Here is a 23,075-nt window from a genome sequence, read left to right on the forward strand (position 1 = left end):
CCTCCAAGGATCAGTGGCAACATCAGCTGTGTTTATTTCCGTCCTGGCTGGCAGCAGCATGGCCAGCTTCAGGGCAGGCATGCCTCTGGGGCCAGGATGCATGGCCCTGCTCCAGGGCGGTGCAGGCCTTCACTCATACTTGCAGAAATCCTTAAGTCCTTTGGGCAAGTGGAGCCCATCAATGGCCAACCGGTGCACCACGCTCCTCTGGATCACCAGGCGGCACAGGGTCTGCAGCGACGGCACTGTGGAGAGAAGGCTGTCTAAGGCAAAAGCAACCGGGTGGGGGGGGGGGGGGCGCGGCGCGGGAAGCCAAGGCCGGGACCCAGATCAAGGTCTTGGTCCCTTCACTCTCTGGCTCGGGGCTGTTTACATGATTGCGCAGCACTTCCCCAACACTGCAGCTCTGTCTCCTTGATAACATCACCCTGCTCCCTTCCCCTCCCTTATCAGCTTCTGGGGGCAGGGGTAGTGTCTGATAAACCTGCGCAACCCCAGCCTCCAGCACAGACCTGGCACAGAGAGGGTTCTCGTCTACTGAAACCATAAAATGTGAATTCGGATGTATGGATTCCCAGGTGGTTCAGTGGTAAAGAATCCACTTGCCAACACAGGAACTGCAGAAGCTGTAGGTTCCATCCCTGGGTCAGGAGGATCCCCTGGAGGAAGGCATGGCAACCCACTCCAGTATTCTTGCCTGGAAAATCCCATGGACAGAGAAGCCTGGTGGGCTGCGGTCCATAGGGCCGCAAAGAGTCGGAGGCGACTGAGTGCACACGCACACACACGCTCAGATGTATAAATAAAGGGGCTTAATGGTGCTATCATGAACCAGACCTCAGGATTCAGAAGCTCTCAGGAGTTGAGAGGTGATGCCTTTAAACTCTGTATACTCAAATTGATGAGTATTTGTCTAATAGACATAATTCTCAGAGGACCAAAATCTAAAATTGGTTTAGAATTCATGCCCTAGGTTAATACAGAAAATAATTGGCAAAGCTAGAAAGAGGATTTAGAGGACATCCTAATCAATCACAGCCAAGGTGGGTAAATTGAGGCCCAAAGCCAGGGGAACTGACTTGTCCAAGGCCACAGGCAGAGGCAGAATCTGAAGTCAGAATCCCCCCTCCACGTTTTTTGTTTTTTTTTTTTTTTAATATTTATGTATTTATTTGGCTGTGCCAGGTCTTAGTTGCAGCACGCAAACTCCTAGCTGTGGCACGTGGGATCCAGTTCCCTGACCAGGGATGGAATCCCAGTCCCCTGCATTGGGCCCATGGAGTCCTAGCCACTGGACCACCAGGGAAGTCCCAAGTTCCCCAACTTCTAAAGCAACGCTGGACACACCAAGGTCTTGCCAGCTGGTTCAGAAGTCCTAGCAGGTTCCTGTCCCCACTGGGGCCCAGGAGGGGTCGCTGCCCAGAGGATGGGATACCTACAGCCATACTCCAGCTGGATCAAGCGCACGCTCTTGGTGGAGGCGAAGACGTCCACCACCGCGTAGAGGGGCTGGGCGGCTGGCAGCCCCCTGGCGCTGGGGCCCATGTCCTCGCCGTTGATGACGATATGCATGTCAGCCGTGCCGTCCGGGCGCGGGCAGAAGAGAACGCCCAGGCGGCTGCGGCGCGCGGTCGGAGGCAGCACATTCAGCTCATAGAGCTGATCCAAGAGGTGGCTGTACAAACCCGGCCGGCTGCGGCCGACCAGGCGATCGCGGGGAATACGAAACTGCTCGATGCAGAGATACGGTTCCACCAGGAGGGCTGGGGGGCGACTCGGGGCCAGGGCCTCTGCCTCCGGCCGGCCCTCCCGGGGCACGCGGTTATGATGGCGCGTGATGGCGAAGACCCAGGTGTGCCCGAGGCTGACCAGGTCGGGTAGCGAAAACTCGGGCACGGCGGCCAGACTGGCGGGGTCCAGCGCGGTCAGGCCGAGGCGCAGGTGCCCGCACCAGCCCAGCTCTTTCTCCTCGATCTCCACCAGGAACACCTGGCCGGGGGCCAGCGGCTCGCGACTGAAGCACACACCGTGGGCGAAGCTCTCCACGCGTGTGGCCCGCGTCCCGGAGAGGTCCACGCGGATGTTGGCACCGTGCACTGGGTGGAAGCGGGTGGGAGGGGGCTCGGGGCGCGCCGGTCCCCACGGAGCACCCAGCCCCACGGGGTCGGAGACAGCAGCCATCTCCCGGCCATGGGGCAGACCGGCGGGCGCCGGGGGCTATTTTGGGCAGCGGACTCAGATGGTGACCGCCGGGGGCGGTGGGGTAGTGTACCATGTAAGGTATTGTCCTCCGCCCACCGACTCCCTTCCCCGAGGCTCTGCCCAGGGGTCCTAGCGCCGCTAGCTCGGCCATCCCGCCTCGAAGCGAGTCCCGGGAGGCTCGAGGGTCCCGGCCTTCCACGCTTGGGTCATCTGACCGCCGGCGCCCGGGATGCGACCTGCCGAACCCGCTGACCTTCGCCGAGGTGGAACCTCCGCCGCCCCCGTCCTGTACCCCTGGGTCCATAGAGGCCAGAAAGGGGCAGGAGGCGGCCCGTCACGTGACGCCGGGGCACACGTGACTCGGAGTACACATGACTTCCCGTCGCCGGGCCGGCATCTCCAGGAGAGCAAGGACGCGAGGGAGCGGAGGTGAGAGGGATCCCGGGGCTGGAAGGGATCCCGGAGGCTGGAGGCGATCCCGGAGGCTGGAGGCGATCCGGGAGCCACCCGGGCGGGGCGCGACGGAGGAGGCACGGCGGGTGGGAGCTGGGGCAAGGCAGGGGCTTCCCTGGAGGGTGCGCCGCCAGCTCCCCGCCAGGGGCGGCCGAGCACCGAGCGGGCGAGGCAACAGCCGGCACCCGCTTCCTGCCGCAGATGTTCCGAGCCGCGCTGTGGCCGCCGGTTCTCCTCCTGCTGCAGCTGCTGCTGCTCGCCTGCGCGCCCGGGGGCGAAGGGGCCCCCGACCAGGACGAGATCCGCTTCCTGCCCGGGCTGGCCAAGCAGCCTTCTTTCCGCCAGTACTCCGGCTACCTCAAAGGCTCCGGCTCCAAGCGCCTCCACTACTGGTCTGCAGCCTTTTCTTCCCGGACGGGGTTGGGAGGGGGGCACTGCAATGCCCACCGTGAGGGGAGATGATGGTGTGTGTGGGGGGGGTGTCTTTAAGACCCCTGAGGGATCGGACTTACCTGGGGGTTCTCTGGTTAAGGCTCCAGTGCTTCCAGCTGCAGGGGACTGGGTTTCTATCCCTGGTTGGGGGACTAAGAACTCGCATGCTCTGCCGTCAAACTGAGATTAAGAAGAAGAAGAAAAAAAAAATCCCTGAGGAAATCCAGGAGTAGGGAAGGCTGGAAGACTGAGCTGCACCCAGTCCCCCGCACCAGCACCCACCCTAGCCTGACTGGCCCCCAGGTTTGTGGAGTCCCAGAAGGATCCGAAGAGCAGTCCTGTGGTTCTGTGGCTCAATGGAGGGCCAGGCTGTAGCTCCCTTGACGGCCTCCTGACAGAGCACGGCCCCTTCCTGGTGAGTGGAGAGCAGCGGGGTCACCCCCTGGTCAGGGGCAGGGAGGGGACAGTTCCCAAAGGAAAAGGCCCGGGAAGAGGGAGAAAAGGACTTTGTGGTCTTCCAAAAAATGTGTCCCTTTCCTGAGCCTCGGTTTCTTCATCCATACCCCTGACTTGACAGTTTCATACCTCAGGGGGTTTTGCCTGGTTGTGCAATACCCAGCAGGATGACCTTCCCCCACTCCACCCACCACCCAGCTGACTCTGGGAATTTAGCCATCTCTTTCCTCCACAGATCCAGCCAGATGGTGTCACACTGGAGTACAACCCCTACTCCTGGAACCTGGTATCGCCACCCCTTTGGGTCCTGGGTGGGTGTCTCAACAGTTGGATGGGGAAGGGAACAGCCCCCTCAACCCATTTCCACTTCCCCTCTAGATTGCCAACGTGTTATACCTCGAGTCCCCAGCTGGAGTGGGCTTCTCTTACTCTGATGACAAGTCTTATGCCACCAATGACACGGAGGTGAGTCCAGTGTCCACCCACGTGTCTCAGTCTCCCTGGTTGGCATGATGCAAGGAGAAAAACAGCATGGTCTTGGAGTCCATTTGTGGCTCTGTCACCAGCTCTGGGGTGTGGTCTCGGACGAGTCACAGGCTCTTGCACAAACAGGGTGGGTGGGTGTCATTATCTCTGAGATTGTAGCTGAAGCACCACCACTTTCTGATTCCCTCTATCCTGCCATCTCCAGGTCGCCCAGAGCAATTTTGAAGCCCTTAAAGATTTCTTCTGCCTGTTCCCAGAATACAAGGGCAATGAGCTTTTCCTGACGGGCGAGAGCTATGCCGGCATCTACATCCCAACTCTGGCAGTGCTGGTCATGCAGGACCCCAGCATGAATCTTCAGGTGCAGGGAGGCTGCAGGAGAGGAGGGAGGCCTAGACTTGTGATTAGCAAGGTCAAATAGGTCCGCTCTCCACCCACTTCTTGGGCATTCCCCTGCAGCAGGTCTCCTCCAGGCATGTGATATCCCAGGTCCTGCCTCCCCTGCTCTACGAGCAGAAGGTCAGCTCCTCCGTCCAACTCTTCCTTCATGACACCCCTTGCACTCGCTGGCCCCTCTGGGCTACGTGCCTCCCCTGACCGGAAGCTCACTCATCAAGCTGCCAGCTCCATTCTTTACACTGAGTGGCCTCCCCCGCCCAACCACTCCCTCAAACCACCCTGGGTTTCAGCTTCCAGACTGCTGAAGGTTTGGGTGGAGGTCAAAGGAGGCTCTTCTGGCCCACGTCCAGATGAGCTGAAGGCCCTGGGTGTTTCACAGGGGCTGGCGGTGGGCAATGGACTCTCTTCCTATGAGCAGAATGACAACTCCCTGGTCTATTTCGCCTACTACCATGGCCTTCTGGGGAACAGGTATGGGAGAGGACCACTGGGCAATCCCTGGGTGTGGCGGGTCATGGGGGTCTCAGGTCTGTCCTCCAGGCGCATGCTATCTCGGGTCCTGCCCTGGTTTATGAGCAGAAGTTGGGGGGCGGGGGAGGTGGGTGAGATGGGGTTGCTAGAAGGATTTTGGTGTGGAAAGATGAAAGGATCTTTCATGTAAAGATCAGAACATAAAGAAATGAAGGACGGCTGGCAGGATGGCCCCAGGGCAGCCAGGTTTGGGAGCTACATACCACGCTCTCTGATAAATATCTTTGTCCCCAGGAAACAGGTCCTTTGGGTCCAAGCCCTGACGGGGAAGTTGAGAAGGTGGGATACTTGCCTTCTCTGGCCCACCATGGGCCTAAGCAATTATCATTCATCTCTTACAGGCTCTGGTCTTCCCTGCAGACGCACTGTTGCTCTCAAAACAAATGTAACTTCCACGACAACAAAGAGCCAGAATGCGTGGCCAATGTGCGGTTCTGCCCCCGCCCTGCGCCACCCCCGACAGCCCCCATCCTGCCCATCCCCCACCCCCTTCATTTTATAGCCTGCTTGGTGTTGGTTAGTCGGTTGTGTCCGACTCTGTGACCCCATGGACTGTAGCCCACCAGCCTCCTCTGTCCATGGGATTCTCCAGGCAAGAATACGGGGGGTGCCGTTTCCTTCTCCAGGAGATCTTCCTGACTAAGGGATTAGCCTGTTTCTCCCGCCTGAAGGCAGATGCTTTGGAGTGTGGGTGCGGTCCCACACCACTGCCTGTGGTCTCCCTGTGAGGGGAAAGGGCGTTTCCCTCATCCAGCGTCTGATGTGCCATGGCTGTGCTCAGTGATGGCCATGCAGATTGTTCCTCCTCCAGAAGTCCCTTTCGAGGGAGATCGTATTATCCACATTTTCCAGATAAGGAAACTGAGGCCAAGCATGTGGAAGTCACAGTGCTAGGAAGGAGAGGCACAAGGATTTGGACCCAGGACTAGCAGATTCCTTCCACTGAGGCTCAGTTTCCCTGGGGGAGGGGGGGAAGGATAATGACCAGGCCAAGTAGAAGAGCAATAAATCTTGGGATGTGGGACTTCCCTGGTGGTCCAATGGTTAAGACTCCTTACTCCCAAGACAGGGCGTGCGGGTTTGATCCCTGGTCTGTCGGGGAACTAAGATCCCACGTGTCACATAACAGGCCCAAAGAAAGAAAAAAAAAGTCTTGGGGCGCTGTTGGGGAGGTGGTGGGAGGCCAGGATTCTGTAAAGCATGGCAGCTTGGGGGGTGTCATTGCAGCTTCAGGAAGTGTCCCACATCGTGGCCAGCTCCGGCCTCAACATCTACAACCTCTATGCTCCATGTGCTGGGGGGGTGCCCAGCCACGTAAGGTAGGCCCTGCCAGGCATCCTGTTTGCCAACCCCAGCCCTATCTGGGGGCCCAGGCACCCATTTCCCCCCATTGCACTTGCAGGCATGAGAAGGACACTGTCGTGGTCCAGGATCTGGGCAACATCTTCACCCGCCTGCCACTCAAGCGGGTGTGGCATCAGGTGTGCAAGGGCCCAGGCTTCCTCCCAGCAGGGACGGGGAGGGACAGCGGGGCAGGGAAGCCAAGATCCTGACCCTCTGTGCCCCCTTCCCAGACGCTGCTGCGTTCTGGGGAGAAAGTGCACCTGGACCCCCCCTGCACCAACACCACGGCCGCCTCCAACTACCTCAACGACCCTCACGTGCGGAAGGCGCTCCACATTCCCGAGCAGCTGCCCCGCTGGGACCTGTGCAAGTGGGTTTCTATGGGTGCTCGTGGCCCGAGGGGTGGCAGACTGTTGGGGCTTGTGGGCCTCAGAAAGGTCCCCAGGCATCCTGTGCCTAGGGTTTCTCATTGAGGACACCATGCACATCTGGGTTGTGATCGTGAATTGTTCCAATAGGATTTCAAGGTCCCTGACCCCCAGATGGACGGATATTCAGCCACTTAACTCTTAAATGGCCACACTGGTGGTTAAAATGTCAGTTGCTTACACTGGTATTTAGTAGACACTCCCATCCCCTGCCCCTCCCTGACTTTAGTACCAGCCCAGCTGCCTGCAGCTGTCTCCTGTGACACCTACACGTAAGAAGGTGACCACAGCAGGGGCCAGTCAGGTCCATTCTGATTGGTCAGCACGAGTCCTTATACCTTAATGCCAGTGGCATCCCAGCCACAGTAAAAAAGCATCCCTGCACATTTCTAAATGGGGGTGATTTGGGGTCTGCTGGATTCCAGCCCCACCTCCCCTCATCTAGGTGAGTCCCAGAGAGGTTACATGCCCAAGGAGGGGCTGGATCCCAGTTGTCTGTCTCTCTTGGGCTGGAGCTTGGGAATAGGAGCAGGTAGGGGATGAGGTCTGATCTGTGGTCTCTTTTTCTTACTGCCCACGTGGTCCTGCAGCTTCCTGGTGAATATCCAGTACCGCCGTCTCTACCAAAGCATGTGTTCCCAGTACCTGAAGCTGCTCTCTGCACAGGTGAGTGGGCAGCAGCCACAGCTGGGTCCATCAGCAGCCTCAGGACCCTGGAGCAGCGTGGCAAGGTGGGGGCTGCTTTAGGACGCCAGTTGGGGCAGGGGAAGCTGAAACTCCCCAAAAAAGTGAAGTCCCTTGCCAAGAGCCTGTGGTCAGCAGGGTCAGGATTTGAACCTGGCTCTGTCCCCACCTGATGCTGCTCTGTGGCAAGAGTCTGAGGGGTCTCCATCAGTCCAGGAGCCTTTAAGGTGAGAAGAGCTAGTCAGATCATGTTACAAGGGGCAAACAGAGGTCCAGGGTGGGAGAGGACCTTGTCCAAGGTCACCTAGAAGATACGGTAGGTTACCTAGGAGATACTGGCTGAGCCAGGGCAGGACCAAGTTCTGCAGAGCACAGTGGGTAGCGTATGGGCTCTGGGGTCACTAGCCAGGTTACCCTGGGCAAGTTTCTCACATATCTGAGGCTTGATTTTTCCATCTGTAAAATGGGGTTACTAATGGTATCATAGTAAAATGCTGCATAGGTAAAGCATTCAGTAGGGCTCTCGCCTTGAAGGAAGTGGTCAGAAAACAAGGGTTTCCTGGTTTATGCAATTTAGCTGGATTCCTTGAATTTCCTGGTGGGTAGGGCTTGAACCGGGGGAGGGCTGGGGTCTGGGCTTATTCCAAACCCTCATTTTCCCCCTTGTGCTGCTTCAGAAATACCGGATTCTGCTGTACAACGGCGATGTGGACATGGCCTGCAATTTCATGGGAGACGAGTGGTTTGTGGATTCCCTCAACCAGAAGGTGAGGCAGGGGTCCCAGCCCCAGGGTCAAGTAGGTGCGGGGGAGGGCAGACTGGCTGGGGCAGACAGAGAGAGCAAACCTGGAGGCGTTCCCAGCCCCTGAGGCCTGGCCGGTGGTTGCGAGCAGAGGCGAGGGGGCAGCTGCAGGCTGCTAAGTCTTTTGTGGCGGGGCAGATGGAAGTCCAGCGCCGGCCCTGGTTGGTGGACTACGGGGAGAGCGGGGAGCAGATCGCTGGCTTCGTGAAGGAGTTCTCCCACATCGCATTCCTTACCATCAAGGTAGGACCTTGATGAGGACTGGGGAGGAGGGAGAGGATGCAGCAGGACCTGCCTGTCCTTTTCTTCCGACCTTTTATGCTGGGTTACCACGTGGCCCCTGGAAGGGCAAGTTCTGGCCAGGGATGGGATAAAGGGAGGGACCAGAGGAGGAAGGTCATGGGCTAGAGGGTTCTCGTAGGATGAAGGAAGCACCCAGGGGCAGGGGTCGTCCAGGGAGGGAAATCTCACAAAGCTTTGCCCTTCAGGGCGCCGGACACATGGTCCCCACCGACAAGCCCCAGGCTGCCCTCACCATGTTCTCCCGCTTCCTGAATAGGCAGCCATACTGAGAACCACAGGACCAGCCCCCACTGCCTGATCTAGTCCTTCCCAGACTCTCCTGCCAGAAGAGAGGGCCCCCTTTATGCAGAATACCCCTGTAGGGCAGATCCCTGCTTCCAGAACGGCTCCCACCCCGCTCCACTGCCCTGTGCATCCCAGACCTGGCCCCAGCGCCTCACTTGGGGGGAGTTTGCACTTTATAACTCACCGGGGTGGGGCTTAACCCCCTCCCTGCTGAAAGAATTGCCCTCATTGCACTGATAGCATCCCACAATCAAAACAAAGCTCAGAACACCCCACAGGGAGAGTGGACGGACTGTAATTGATGGATTGACTGTGATTATGGAATTAAATTGGGTACAGCTTAAAACCCCGTCTTCTCTGTGGCACTTGGGGTTATAGAGGACACTAGAGGCTGTGATGGGGTGAGGGAAGGGATGAGAGGCGGTGGAGTCCTGAATGCAGCTGCCAGGGTAGGGGCTGAGGGCTCAGACAGCTGCCGTGGAGGGTGGCGGGGCGCTGGATGTTCGGGGGTCCCTGGTGTCAGCGGGCCGGTTCTTCTCAATCACCTCTCTCAGCCCTTTGGCAAAGTGGAGGTCAGCCCCGATGGTGAGGAAGCCCTGTGCAGGAGGGAGCAGAGAAAGGGGTCTCTTTATTCCATTACTAAGAATAGTGTCTAGAGACACAGACAAGAATCACTGGCCTCAATCTAGTAGGAGAGGCAGAGCACCAGAGTGGTACTTATAACTCCCTGTGATGGGTGCTGAAATAGAGGCTGCAGGAGGTCCAGGAGGGCTTCCTGGAGGAGGCAAGCTTTTAGTTAAGACCTGATAAATTAGTAGGCATTGGGGATGGAATCAGGGAAGAGTGTTCCAAGGTGAGGATGCAGCCTGTGCGAAGGGCTGGAGGAATCTGATGTAAGGTTGAGATGAGAAGAGGCCGTTGAAAAAAAAAATTAGTTAAAAAAAGATGTTGATAAGGGAGAAATGGCGATCAGGTCATGGAGGGCAGAGGAGAGCTGTAGAGGGAGGGGAAGGCTCTGCCCTCCTTCCCCACGGTGCCCCCTACTCACCGCGTGGTTTGTCACCACTTCACGCACAAAGTCGATTCCCTCGGGGAGTGGGATCTGCACCCCACGCCAGGTCCGCTCTGTGGGCAGGAATAGTCAGCTCAGTCTGAATCCACCCAGCTCCTCCCCTGACCTCTCCCCAACGCTCCTCACACCCCGACCCCAACCCTACCATTGAGCATGGGCATCACTGCAATCTGCAGCAGGGTCTTCAGAGGGGTCTGCAATGGTATCAGCTGGGAGCAGGGAGACAAGAAGTCAGGGCAGTGAGGGGATGGGCTGGCCTTCACTGCCCTCCCCAGACCCCAACCTTGTGCCTGTACCCCCTCTTCCCAACTCACTGCCAGTGACTCCAGTGCAGATTGGTTTGAGTAGATTCGGAACCTATGGGAGAGAAAGAAGGGTCCCATGGGCAGGGGCCCTTCCCCAGGCCACCCAGGCCTACCTACCCCAAGCCCTTGAGCTTCCGTCTTGGATGTTCCACCCACACACCTTGCCAGGGGGTTCTAGCACTTTCCAGATGTGCATCCTTGGGTGAGTTGTTTCTCCCTCTTCAGTCTCCTTTCTCCAAGTCTACTGCCTTTTGTTTTTTGTTGTTTTGTTTTGAATCTCAAATCTGCTGCTTTTTATTTGTAGAGCACCCCCTATAGCCAGACTTTTGCTGATGGCTTTCCATGTGTTGGGGCTTCCCTGGTAGCTCAGACGGTAAAGAGTCTGCCTACAATGCAGGAGACCCGGATTCAATCCCTGGGTCGGGAAGATCCCCTGGAGAAGGCAATGGCAAAACCCACTCCAGTATTCATGCCTGGAGAATCCCATGGACTGAGGAGCCTGGTGGGCTACAGTCCACGGGGTCGCAAGGAGTCGGACACAACTGAGCGGCTTCACTTTCACTTCCGTGTGTTATTTACCTTTATTTAGCAAAACTGTCCATGCTTGCTTCCTGCCAGATACCAGGCATGTTAAAAAGCTAAATACTGAAATATTTTTAAATGCCACATGATTTAATCCTCATAACAACCCTAAGGAATAGGCACTATTAAAATTTGCATTTATAGAGGCAGCATAGGAGGCCCAGAGAGACTGAGTGATTTGCATAAGGTCACACAGCTGGCAAATTCCAGAACCTGCCTCTAGAATCTAGGCTCTTGGACAGTGTTCTACACCAGCCACACAGTAGCCACTAGCTGCCATGGTTATAGAAATGAGCAAGTGAGGAACTGTTTCATTATAATTAAATGAATACAGCCATCAGTGGGCTGGCGCCTGCTACACTGAACAGTACAGCCTTAGACAGCAGATGCTACTATTTTCTATATTTAATACATGAAGAAAATGAAGCTCAGAAAGATAAAAGAACTTGTTTCAAGATCGCAAAACTAAGTTGTGCCAAAACCTGTGTTCTTACGCACTTTGCTGTGTGACAGTGGGTGTGTCATTTAACCTTCCTGGGCCAGCTGGATCATCTCTCATCATACCTGCTCTGCCTGCTTCTGGGCAGTTGAGGATGCAGAGAAATTACACTGTAATGAAACGCTTGATGCGTTAACAAGACCCTGGCTTTCAGGTGGCTGATAGCTATGACTGAATTTTAGCTCCCCAGTATCGCTGGGCAGGTATGATTATCCTGAAGGCACTGACACTCAGAGAGGTTACGGGCTCATCCAAGACCCTCAGACACCTGCCCACCTGCGCAGGTCCAGCTGGGTGCGCAGCGCCTTCCCCCGGAGGGCCATCTTGGCGCTGAGTCGGGCATCCTGGGTGGGAAAGCAGGGAGGGTGGTGTTACTGCCCCAAAGTGGGTGGTGGCCCCCCTCCTTGACCCTCTGCATCCCCTGCTCTGGTGTCCGGACCATGATCATGCTGGACAGCTGGACCTCGGGCTGGTTGGGTGGCACCAGGGCGATGGTGACACTGGTGGTGACAGAGACAGTGGTGCCCGAGGGCTTGATGGTGCAACGCGGAGGCTCCATGACCCGCAGCTCCAGCTTCAGCGGAGAGTCGATCACTGCCGGGCTCTGGGGACACAGCAGGGAGGGCCGGTCAAGTCCTCCCCGAGGAGTCCCTGGGGAGGAGTGGGTAGTTTTACCCTCTGGGGGCACACAAACACAAATAGGAAGACAGCGATGGCTTCCAGAACCCTCCAGGACTGTGTCCAGCCTCTGCCTTTGCTCAGACAGGGAATGTCTCGTTCCAGGAATGCCTCCTTCCTTCTCTCTCTGTTTTCCCATGTTCTCAATATTCAGGACCCAGCTCCAATCCAGACTCCTCCAGCACAGTCTCTTTGCACTTAAACACCCCAGGGAATTCCCTGGTGGTCCAGTGGTTAGGATCTGCCTCCAACTAGGAGGGTCCGGAAGATCCCCTGGGGAAGGAAACGGCCACCCACTCCAGTATTCTTGTCTGGAGAATCCCATGGACAGAGGAGCCTGGCGGGCTGCAGTCTATGGGATCACAAAGAGTCGGACACAACTTAGCGACTAAACCACCGCCACCAGCAGTGGTTAGGACTCCGTACTTTCACTGCCGTGGGCCTGGGTACAATCCAGGTCAGGGAACTAAGATCCCACAAGCCACATGACTTGACAAAAAAATTAATAAATAACAAAACTCAGCCCCCTGCCATACCTTTCTTCTTGAACCTGCTGAGCTATTCTACAGGCAGTGTAGTGACCACCTGCTTGCTTTTCACCAAACACTTCACACATGTTCGCTCATTTAAACCTCACAGTAACTGTGAAGCAGGTATTAACTTACACCCACTTTTGAGATGGGAAAATTGAAGCAGAGGGAGGTTAAGTAACCTGTCCAAGTTGTGTTGCTCAGTTGAAGAACTGGGACTGAGACCCAGGCAATCATGGCAACAGAGTCCATGCTCGGCCACGACAATGATGCCACTGATGACGACAAGGATAGTGTTCGTAGCAGCTGGTGTTGTAATTATAAGTATTAATGCATTCAACCCTCATGACAACTCTGGGAGGCTACATAGTATAGAGAAGTAGGGTAACCTTGAATCACCGAGATTCATACCCAGGTTCAAATCCCAGCTCCATCATTTTATAAGCTAGAACCAAGGACAAGTCCAAAGACTCTAATGCTGGGAGGGATTGGAGGCAAGAGGAGAAGGGGACCACAGAGGATGAGATGGCTGGATGGCATCACTGACTCGATGGACGTGAGTCTGAGTGAACTCCAGGAGTTGGTGATGGACAGGGAGGCCTGGCGTGCTGTGATTCATGGGGTCGCAAAGTCGGACACGACTGAGCGACTGATCTGATCTGATCTGAAAGTAATGGACATGGGTTTGGGTAAACTCCGGGAGTTGGTGATGGACAGGGAGGCCTGGTGTGCTGCAGTCCATGGGGTCGCAAAGAGTCGGACACGACTGAGGAACTGAACCAAACTGAAGTATTTCTTTAAAAATTTTAACTCCATTAAACAAGGGAAAAGAAGCAAAAAGGATAATACCCGGATCTCCCACATTGCAGGCAGATTCTTTACCATCTGAGCCAGCAGGGAGGCCCAGATTGATATTTCAGTTGCTATTAAAGTCCCTACACTGGCCTGCCTTGGGTTCTCAGCCCAGCTTCTTCATCCTGGTTTTCGTGAAAGAGACGAAGCAAGAGTAGCAAAGTCTTCCTTGCAGACCTGGGAACCTTCATTGACTCTGGCCAAGTCAGAGGCTGTGGCCACTGGCAGGAGGCCAGGCCTTCTGTCTACTCTGTGGCTGCCGCTGGGGGCCCTGCTCGCCTCGCCAGTCGCCTCGTGGGTGTACACTTGATGTGCCCACCCACCTGACCAGGCTCCCACCTCCCACCCACACTCACCATCAGGACGATGCTCCCAAAGTAGGAGGCCCTCAACACCATATCCAGGTCATGAGGCACCTGCACAGGGGAACTGGGGGTAAGGCAGAAGGCCCATCACAGGCCCCCACCTCACAAACAGATCCCGGCTTACCTTGTCCCCCACCAGCGAGAGCTTCAGGGCTCCTGCCCGGAAGTAGCTCTCCATGGCAGAGTCAAAGAAGAACTCAGAGAAGGCCACGTACACCATCCGCTCTTCCTCCTGCAGCTGGGGCTCCACCGCCCGGTTGGACAGACTCCAGTTGGCCTCAGTCAGGGGATAGAAGGCCCCCTAGTTTTGGAGGATCGGGGTCAGGGCCAGGCAGACTGGTCCGGCACCCAGGTGTCTCGAGGCATATAATTCACTGTCCCCAGACAACATGGTGGAGGATTGGACCTCGTTGTTGACCTTGGGGGGACTCAACAGGTACTTTCCTTAAAAAGCATGGAAAGGAGGGTAGCTGGAGTGCTCCGAGGCCGCAGTCCCATCCGACTGAAGGAGGGACACAAGAAAGGGCTCAAGGGGGAGGTGGCCCTTGAGTGGGCCTTGAAAACTAGACAGTAATAATGATGGCAACTACTGCCTCCATGTACGGAGTACTTCTGTGCCGTTTACCTAGACCAACTCCTTTAATCCACATAACATCCCATGAGATTATCTTTTCTTACTGTATTATTTCTATTTACATTTGAGGAAACAGGTACAGAAACGTTAAGCCACTGGCTTAATATCACACAGCTAGTAAGTGGCAGAGCCGGGAGCTGATCTTCTGGCATTCTAACTGGACTCTGCTCTGAAACTCTGCAACACTCCATTAGGAAAAGCAATGGCCATGGCTACAGACTAGCTGAGGGGCCTTGGACAAGGGACATGGCCTCCCTGAGCAAGTCTGCACATCCCTAAAATGAATATAACATCAGGACCTGATTTACAGGGTTGTGAGAGGAGGGAATGAGATTGCGTGCATTAAAGCTAAATGTTCAGTTCCTTCTGGGAGAAATGGGGGAAGACAGTACATGAACAAAGGCCCTGAGATAGGAAGCGAAGGGCATCTTTGGCAAAGAATAGGAGTTTCCCAGGTGGCACTCGTGGTCAAGAACTCGCCTGCAATGCAAAAGATGTAAGAGACGTGGGTTCGATCCCTGGGTCAGGAAGATCCCCTGGAGGAGGGCATGGCAACCCACTCCAGTATTCTTGCCTGGAGAACTCCACGGACAGAGAAGCCTTGAGGGCTACACTCCACAGGGTCGCAAAGAGTTGGACACAACTGAAGCAACTTACCCCATACACGCACACAGCTGCAAAGGATGAAGTTGGAAAGGTGGGACCAGACAAGATTAACAAGGCTCAAGTGTCAGACCCAGGAGTTGAGCCTGAGGCCACAGCATCCCCACCAGTGGAGTGGCCACATAAGAGTGTGCTTTAGGAGAGAAGGAGGGGGTCCGGTTGCACACACCAGCTGGGCAGCTCACCCGGAATTCCATGTCCAGGTTGCTGGTGGAGGCCACGGGATCCTTCAGGAGGGAGTAGTCGATGCCAACGAGCTCATCCACAGCACTGCGCACTGTCGGGAGGGGCTGGAGTCATGCAAAGCCGTGTGGTGCTGGGCTGGCTGCTTAGGCTCTCTGGGCCTCAGCTGCTTACTCACAGAAGGGGGATTAGGACACTTCCCTCATAGGGTGCTTATGAAGCTCAAATCAGTTTTACTACAAGTGGAAAGTATTTAGTGCCCGGTGTGCAGTGGTCAACAGTGTTAGCTATTATTATTGTGGCTTTTGTTGTTCTCTCGGTTTGTTTTTGGTCGCAGTGCTCAGCTTGCTGCATTTTAGTTCCCCAACGAGGAATTGAACCTGGGGCCATGGCAGTGAAAGCACTGGGTTCTAACCACTGAGCCACCAGGGACCGCCCCCCCCACCCCGATTATTATTATTGTTGTTGTTTGCTGCTACTACTACTACATAGGTTTCATCAAGTCACTAAATAATATTGCGAGGGAGAGACTTCCCTGGTGGTCCAATGGCTAAGACTCCATGCTCCCAATGCAGGGGCCCGGGTTTGATCCCTGGTCAGGGAATTAGATCCCACATGCCGCAATTAAGAGTTTGCATGCTGCAACTAAAGATCCTGCGTGTCACAATTAAGACCTGGCACAGCCAAATAAATAAATAAAAAGAAATTTAAGAAATACTCTAAGATGGCAAGGGATTGCCTTCTCTCAGTGGCTTGGTTTCCCCTGCCCTCTCCTTCCCATCCTGTGCCCCATGTATGTGACATGATGATCTCATCGCTTAGGGAAAGGGAAGTCATGTTTACTGAGCTCCTGTTAAGTGCCAGGAGTTGAATACAAATGAGGCCCCCACAGCAGACACGTATTAAGGATCACGACAACCATGCCTTCAGTGAACCCTCACAGCGAGCCCTGAGGAAGCGCTGTCAGCCAACAAGGAGGGAGAGAGTGAGTACTGACCACAGGGAGTCAGTGGCAGGAGGCCACCTTTGAACCCAGGGCTGTTCCATCAAGTGCTACCTGACAGCTGCCCACCCAGCCTCCTCCCCACCTCCGCGCCAGGGTGGGGCCCAGAGCTCCCCACCCCGTCTACACAACTCACCAGGCACGGTGTCCAGCAGCGAGTTGAGAAGCACAGTCCCTGCGTGGTAGAGCACGGGGCAGATCTGGGAGGTGGCAGCCTGAGTCAAGGTCTTGGCAAGAGAGGGCATACGACCCCCACCCCGCCATTGTCCTCCAACATGCCCCCCCCCACCTGCCATTGCCCACACCTGCTGGTTGAGGAGGAAGCGCATCCCTGAGGTGATGAACGTGGAGAGGAATTCATACACCTTCCTGTGAGGAGAGGAGAGGCCAGGTGAGTCCAGACCCTGCCCTCACCCCAACCCAGTTCTAGGAGAAATCACAGTGATTAGAGATGGGGGTGGGTGGGCAGAATACCTCTACTTCAACTTAATTTACCATGTCTTTAGTGGAGTTTCCATTAAAGATGTGGGCTCAAATTCCTTCTCCAGACTGGTTCTCAAGACCTCTTCTCTCACCTCGTCCCCCACCAATCAAATGAATGGACCCAGAGTTCCTCAAACCTCTGAGCATCCTCAGCTCCATATCCTTACTCCTGTCTTCCCTTACATCCTCAGTGCTCCCACCCTGTATTTTCCCATCTGGGCACAGGTGCTTCCTCTTCCAGGCAGTCCTCCTAGATTATTCTCTGAACTCCTCCTCTTCCTCCCAGAGTACTTTCTTGGTCCCTCTCTCAAGGCCCCAGTGACAAATGTTTCATCCCTCCAGCCAGGCTCTAGTGTCCTTTCTGAATCCTCAAGGCCTGGCCTACACATTTGTTGAATGAATAAAAAAACTGTGTATCAACACCAGATAATAAATCCACCATTTTCTCTCCTCCACCTTCTTTCAGAACCAGCACAAATTCCCCTTCTCAGCCCCAACCCTGGAACTATGTTATTATTTTTGTTATTAATGGTAAGAGCTACCGATTATTGAAAACCCAGTACATGCCCACTGTATACACTAGGTCCTCACAGTGGTTCTTACCTAAGTGGTGAGCCCACATTATATGTGAGGTACTGTTATAAATATTTTTACATAAATTAAGATGAACAGTCCTCACATCTCATAGAGTAGGTCCTATTACCATCCCCATCTTAGAGAGCTTCAGCAACTTGCTCAAGTTCATAGCCAGGAAGTGGTGGGGCTGCGACCTGGACCCAGTTGATCTGATTCCCAAGCCGTGCATTGTGCATTGCCCTAGGCAAATGGGCTGTGCGGCTGAAAGGGGGGACAGTAGGATTGGGGACAGAGCTTACTTGAAGGTTCCCCCAAAGGCTGCATGCATTCTGGAGACAGAGGCCTGGCAGGAGACGTTGGACACTTTGATCCGGCCAATGGTATCCCGGGAGAGTTGCAGAGCAGTGTGGATGGATACACCCTCGGCAGAGGCGTTGATATAGCCCCCATCATAGCTGTGGCAGGGGTGGGAGTGTTAATGGTCACTCCAACTTGGAGCTTAACCAAGTCTTTACTGTCCTCCTCCCCAAGCCATATTGGTCATGGTGGGAGCCCTCTTAATAAGGCTTATGTGCTTCTGCACAGTTCACCTGACTGTGAAATGGGTATGATTGCCCCTTTTGTACAGATGGAGAAACTGAGGCTCAGAAAGGCTAAGGGATTGCCCACAGCTCCACAGTTCCCCAGGCTTCCCAATCCACTCTCCACTCCCAGGTGTGGAGTGGAGAGTCTTGCGCCAGGTCCTCACAAGAACCAGTAGAGGAGCTGTCTCCGGAAGCGCAGCCCCCAGGAGGCATTGTTGATTTGTAGCACCAGCTCCTGGTCTGGCTGGAAATGGAGCTCAGAGAATGTCAGCTGCAGTTCTGTGACCTTCACCCTGTGTGGGAGGCCTCAGGGTCAGATTCATGACCAAGAAAAGGGCATCCCACCCAACCGTAGGAAATTCATTTGCTCCTCTTCCGTTCCAGGTCTGGGGAAGCTGGGGTGAGTGGAACGAATTCTCCCATTGCCCGTCACGTGCCCAACCTGGACCTGGGTGGCTAAAGACCATGGGTCTTTATCTCCTGTCCTTCGGACCTCTCCTATTAGCTCCACCCGGGTACCCTACACCCCACTCTCATCCTTGGCCAAGTTTCTTGACTCCGCCTCTGGGACCAGCCCCAATTCCACAGGTTCGGCTTCGCTTTTCTTGGTCCCGCCTACTTCTAGGCCACGCCCATCGTCTTGGTCCCGCCTCGGTAGGCGGGTCAGGCCTTTATCTTTTCCGGCCTCATCCTGTTTCTTAAGTCCAGCTTCGGCGATCGGGCCACGCCCCCAATCCACTCAGCCCTCCCTTCTCCCGAGACTCCGTAGGTATTTCCTAAGCCTCCGCCCCTGCCCAGGCCCCGCCCCCTTGACCCCCACTTACTCAGAGATGTTGTAGAAGAAGTGGCCCTCACTGCCCCGCAGGTCCGGGATGGTCACGGTCTCCAGCTCTTGTTCCAGAAAGCGCAGCCCCTCCTGCTTCACTGAAGCCGCAGTGAGGTCCTTAGTTCCTGCACACACACACACACACACAAACACACACACACCTCCCCTCCTTACTCCCCCCACCCTCCACCGCACCCCCGCGCCTTACCCAGCTCCAGCGCCTTGGAGGTGATGCGGATCTTGCAGCCGGGGAGCTCGGCGTGAGCGCCGGCCAGCAGCGCTAGGATCAGGGCCCCGAAGAGGGCCATGGCGAGCGGGCCTGGGGATGGGGTGGGGATCGCAGGAGTCATCCAGGCCGCTAAAACCCACTCCTCGGATGGCCAACCAGAGGAGGGGGATGGCCCGGCTCGTTAAGCTCGAGATCGCTTTTCGGGGAACTTGCAACCAGTAACATTGCCTCCATTTGACAGATGCGGAAACTGAGGCTTAGGCGACGTGCTCCCTTACGCTCGGAGGATTTGGGGCACCGGGGGAGAGCAAGAGCACCTTCTCTGTTCCCCCGTGCAACCGCCGCGTGACGAGTCTGGACCTCCCGGGGATCAAACCCCCCAGCCCCCACAGCAACCTCCCCTTTTCCTCGGCGGAGGGCGGGGGCAGCTTGCACGTTACCGTGGGAACGGCTGCACGCGCATTCCTGGGGGGTGGCTTGCGGTCTCCTAGGCCGCGAGTCGGAGGAGGCGAGGGAGCAAGCGGCCGACCCGACCTCCGGCTCCCGGCTCCCGGGGCTCTCGGCTCCTCCAGGTCCTAAATCCCTGTCGTTGGGCTTCTGCCTGATGCCCCCCACCCCAATCTCAGCGCTCTCCTTCAGAGGCCCTCTTCCTCAGCCCGGGTTCAGTAAATCAGGGGGCTGGGCGAGGGTCTGAGGGCAGATGGGGGCGCGCCCCCAACTCACTCGCGGTACAGCCGGTGGTCGGCGCGGTCACGTGGGGCGGCGGGCAGCGCAAGGGATCCGGGCGGCGGGGTCTGGCGGGCAGCGCTGGTCCAGCCGCCTTTATAAAGCCGAGCCTCCCCGAGCCCCCCTCCTCTCTCCCACTCTCCTCTCCTCCCTCGGAGATTGGGAGGGGATGGGGCGGGTCGCTGGCAACTGGGAGGGTGGAGAGGGCTGTACGGAGCCCCGTGACAAGCCTGGCCTTGTCAAGACAAGTGGGGGACCCAAGCGGGGCAGGAGGGAGGGAAGTGCAGAAGTCAGCCCGCCCGACGCCAGCAGTCCCTGCTTTGCTGGGACCTTGGTTCAGTTTCCCCCACCCATCTCTTCCTGTGTGATCCTAGGCAAGTCCCTTCCCTTGGGTGCCTGAGCCTCAATGTCCTCATCCAGTAAAATGTGTGTGATAATAGGAACCACCTCTTGGGCCCCGCGGCAAGCCTCAAAGGCAATGCCCAAGACGCATACTTCCCTTTCCTTCCACCGAGCATCATCTCAAGACCTCTCCTTGCCAGGCTTCACTGTGGGAAGCCCCCACCGCCACCCCACCCGCAACTGTCTCTGTGTCACTAACCTGCGGATCTTCAGGGCCCAGAGACCTCTCCAACTGGTGTTCAAGCAAACACTGCCAGCCCAGGAGGACACACGCAAGCTGCTGGAATCACCCTCAGGGAGGCTGGCATTTCCCCAAGGGCTGTGGGTTTCTGGTGAGCCTCTGAAGCTAGGTTCTCTGCACGTGTACTGCCTACAGATGGCCCCAGCTCCCAGGACAGGCTCAGGGCATGCAACCTTTTTGTTGTCAAATGTGTGAAAGCGGGAAAGAGAAATAATGATGGTTCACATCCATTGAACATGTATTTAAGCACAAAACACTAGTCCAGACATGATGACCAACTCCTCCTAATTTCTCCAGAACTTTCCCAGATTTTGAAACTCCAAGTCTCCCTGCCTGGGACCCCCCTGCCCCACACAGTCCCAGGGAAACTAGAATGTTCAGTCACCCTGGATCTAGATTAACTTGTTTAATCTTCTAACAACCTGTGAGGTTGGCATTATTATGAACCCTCTTTAGCAGGAAACTAGAGGTAAAGACAATCCTTGGCTGCTCTGGGAGCCCATAAACTGTTCACGGCAAGGTGGGAGGTGAGAGGTGGGTGCCTACAGCCCAGTAATTGTGTCCAGACCCTGTGTCTAGCAGATCAGGGTTAAAATTCTAGGCTTGCAGCAACATGAATGGACCTAGAGAATGTCACATTGAGTGACGTGAGTCAGACAGAGAAGGAGAAATATCGTATAACAACCCTTAGATGAGGAATCTAAAAAGAATTGATAACACAGGAACTTCCCTAGTGATCCAGGGATACGACTCTGTGCTCCCAATGCAGGGAGGGGGCCTGGGTTCGATCCCTGATCAGGGAACTAGATCCCATATGCCACAATTAAGAGTTTGGAAAAAAAAAAACAACAGAGTTTGCATGCCAAGACCAAAGAACCCACATGCCAAAACTAAGAGCCAATGCAGCCAGATAAATACATATTTTAAAAAATAAAAAGAAATGATACAAATAAACTTACATCCAAAACAGAAACAGACTCAGACTTCAAAAACGAGATTATGGTTGCCCGGGTAAGAAAGGTTGGGGGAAAGGAGAATTAGGGAGTTTGGGATGGACATGTGCTAATGCTAAGTCGCTTCAGTCGTGTCCGACTCTGTGCGACCCCATAGACGGCAGCCCACCAGGCTCCCCCGTCCCTGGGATTCTCCAGGCAAGAACACTGGAGTGGGTTGCCATTTCCTTCTCCAGTGCATGAAAGAGAAAAGTGAAAGTGAAGTCGCTCAGTCGTGTCCGACTCCTAGCGACCCCATGGACTGGCAGCCTACCAGGCTCCTCTGTCCATGGATTTTCCAGGGAAGAGTACTGGAGTGGGGTGCCATTGCCTTCTCCGGGGATGGACATGTACACGCTGTTATATTTAAATGGATTAAACAACAAGGATCTACTGCATAGCAAGCGGAACTCTGCTCAGTGTTATGTGGCAGCCTGGATGGGAGGGGAGTTTGAGGAGAAAGGATACATGAATATGTATGGCTGAGTCCCTTCTCTGTTCATCTCAAACTATCATCACATAATCTGTTAATCAGCTATACCCCAATACAAAACAAAAGGTTTTTTTTTTTTTTTTTAATCCTAGGCTATCAATTCTTAGGTGTATGACCTTGGACCCCATACTTTAGCAACTCTCAGCCTCAGTTTCTAAAATGAAGACAATTAGATTATTGCAAGAATAAATTAAATAGGCATAGTGCATGTGCTGGGCATGATACATGACACACCATTAATGCCAAATAGATGCTAGCTATTGTGATTAGGGTCACAGATTACAAACAGACAAGGCGGGAGGGCTGTAGGAGGGGAACAGAGAAAGTGGTAAGGATATCCAGAGGAGGAAGTGCCTGAACGCCTTTAAACTCTAGTAACCCTGGCTCTTCCGGGAGTCTGGCTGGAGAGAAAAACCTGACGGATGTTAGTTTTTCTTTCCTCACATTTTCCTAACTGGAATGCAAATGTCTTTTGTATCATTGCTATCTTTTACAGGGTCGAGCATGCCTGCTAAGTCACTTCAGTCATGTCCGACTCCAGGGATTATAGCCCGCTAGGCTCCTCTGTCCATGGGGATTCTCTAAGCAAGAACACTGGAGTGGGTTTGCCATGCCCTCCTCCAGGGGCTCTTCCTGACCCCGGGATTGAACCCGTGTCTCTTATGTCTCCTGCATTGGCAGGTGGGTTCTTTATCACCTGGGAAGCCCCTTACAGGGTCTCCCCCCTATAATTCACTGTCCCCAGAGAACCCCAGTGAACTTTACATTTTTTAAATTATTTATTTATGTATTGTTTTTGGCTGTGCTGGGTCTTTATTGCTGTGCATGAGCTTCTCATCGTGATGGCTTCTCATGTTGTAGAGTATGGGCTCTAGAGTACATGGGTTTCAATAGTTGCAGAGTGTGGGTTCAGTAATTGTGGCTCTGCGGCATGTGGAATCTTCCCAGATCAGGGATCAAATCCATGTCCCCTGCCTTGGCAGGTGGATTATTAACCGCTGGACCACCAGGGAAGTCCCCAGCCTCAGTGAACTTTAAATATAGCAGTGTGACCCTGGGCCAGTGGTTTAATCGCTCTGGGCCTTTGTTTCCTCATCTATAAAATGAGGACAAAGCACCTCCTTCTTAGGGTTGCTTGTGAGGATTAAATGAGTTAATGTATAAAAAGGACTTAATAAGCACCTGGCATTTAGTAAGGGCTCAAAAACTAGCTATAATTATTACCATCATTAGCCATCAACAATTACTAGTGTCATTAGCCTTCAGTCAGTGACTTTCCACCATTCTTGAACTGCCCCTGTGCCCAGATGTCTAGACACCTGAAAGGGCCTTTCCCTGTCTCCTTTCCCACC

At 54.9% G+C, this 23,075-nt stretch overlaps 3 protein-coding genes across 5 annotated transcripts; 1 reads left to right on the forward strand and 2 right to left on the reverse strand.

Moving 5' to 3' along the window:
• Nucleotides 1-10: 10 nt before the first annotated feature.
• NEURL2 (neuralized E3 ubiquitin protein ligase 2) lies at nt 11-2,192 on the reverse strand. The gene is made up of 2 exons (XM_061437784.1): nt 1,440-2,192; nt 11-245 (listed from the first exon to the last, which is right to left on the reverse strand). Exons 1-2 carry the CDS (start codon nt 2,179-2,181, stop codon nt 130-132), a joined length of 858 nt encoding a protein of 285 aa, XP_061293768.1. The 5' UTR covers nt 2,182-2,192; the 3' UTR covers nt 11-129.
• Nucleotides 2,193-2,540: 348 nt separating this feature from the next.
• On the forward strand, nt 2,541-9,151 carry CTSA (cathepsin A). The gene is made up of 15 exons (XM_061437774.1): nt 2,541-2,631; nt 2,857-3,047; nt 3,391-3,502; nt 3,779-3,829; nt 3,922-4,008; nt 4,235-4,390; nt 4,808-4,899; nt 5,301-5,385; nt 6,187-6,278; nt 6,362-6,440; nt 6,534-6,673; nt 7,322-7,397; nt 8,093-8,182; nt 8,356-8,460; nt 8,706-9,151. The coding sequence occupies exons 2-15, from the start codon at nt 2,857-2,859 to the stop codon at nt 8,787-8,789; spliced, it is 1,440 nt and encodes a 479-aa protein (XP_061293758.1). The 5' UTR covers nt 2,541-2,631; the 3' UTR covers nt 8,790-9,151.
• Nucleotides 9,085-20,268, reverse strand: PLTP (phospholipid transfer protein). 3 transcript variants are annotated; one of them, XM_061437773.1, is made up of 16 exons: nt 20,197-20,268; nt 18,849-18,959; nt 18,639-18,738; nt 17,979-18,107; nt 17,530-17,685; nt 16,477-16,540; nt 16,308-16,371; nt 15,171-15,262; nt 13,813-13,989; nt 13,680-13,739; nt 11,703-11,867; nt 11,540-11,607; nt 10,192-10,234; nt 10,023-10,086; nt 9,854-9,930; nt 9,085-9,401 (listed from the first exon to the last, which is right to left on the reverse strand). In XM_061437773.1, the coding sequence occupies exons 2-16, from the start codon at nt 18,946-18,948 to the stop codon at nt 9,270-9,272; spliced, it is 1,491 nt and encodes a 496-aa protein (XP_061293757.1). In that variant the 5' UTR covers nt 18,949-18,959; nt 20,197-20,268; the 3' UTR covers nt 9,085-9,269. The 3 variants fall into 3 exon arrangements, with proteins under 3 accessions (XP_061293757.1, XP_061293756.1, XP_061293755.1); XM_061437772.1 differs by lacking the exon at nt 20,197-20,268 and adding an exon at nt 19,593-19,751; XM_061437771.1 differs by lacking the exon at nt 20,197-20,268 and having other exon boundaries at nt 18,849-19,250.
• Nucleotides 20,269-23,075: the final 2,807 nt, after the last annotated feature.

The sequence above is a fragment of the Bos javanicus genome, chromosome 13, assembly GCF_032452875.1.
Source record: "Bos javanicus breed banteng chromosome 13, ARS-OSU_banteng_1.0, whole genome shotgun sequence".
NCBI classification, from domain to species: Eukaryota; Metazoa; Chordata; class Mammalia; order Artiodactyla; family Bovidae; genus Bos; species Bos javanicus.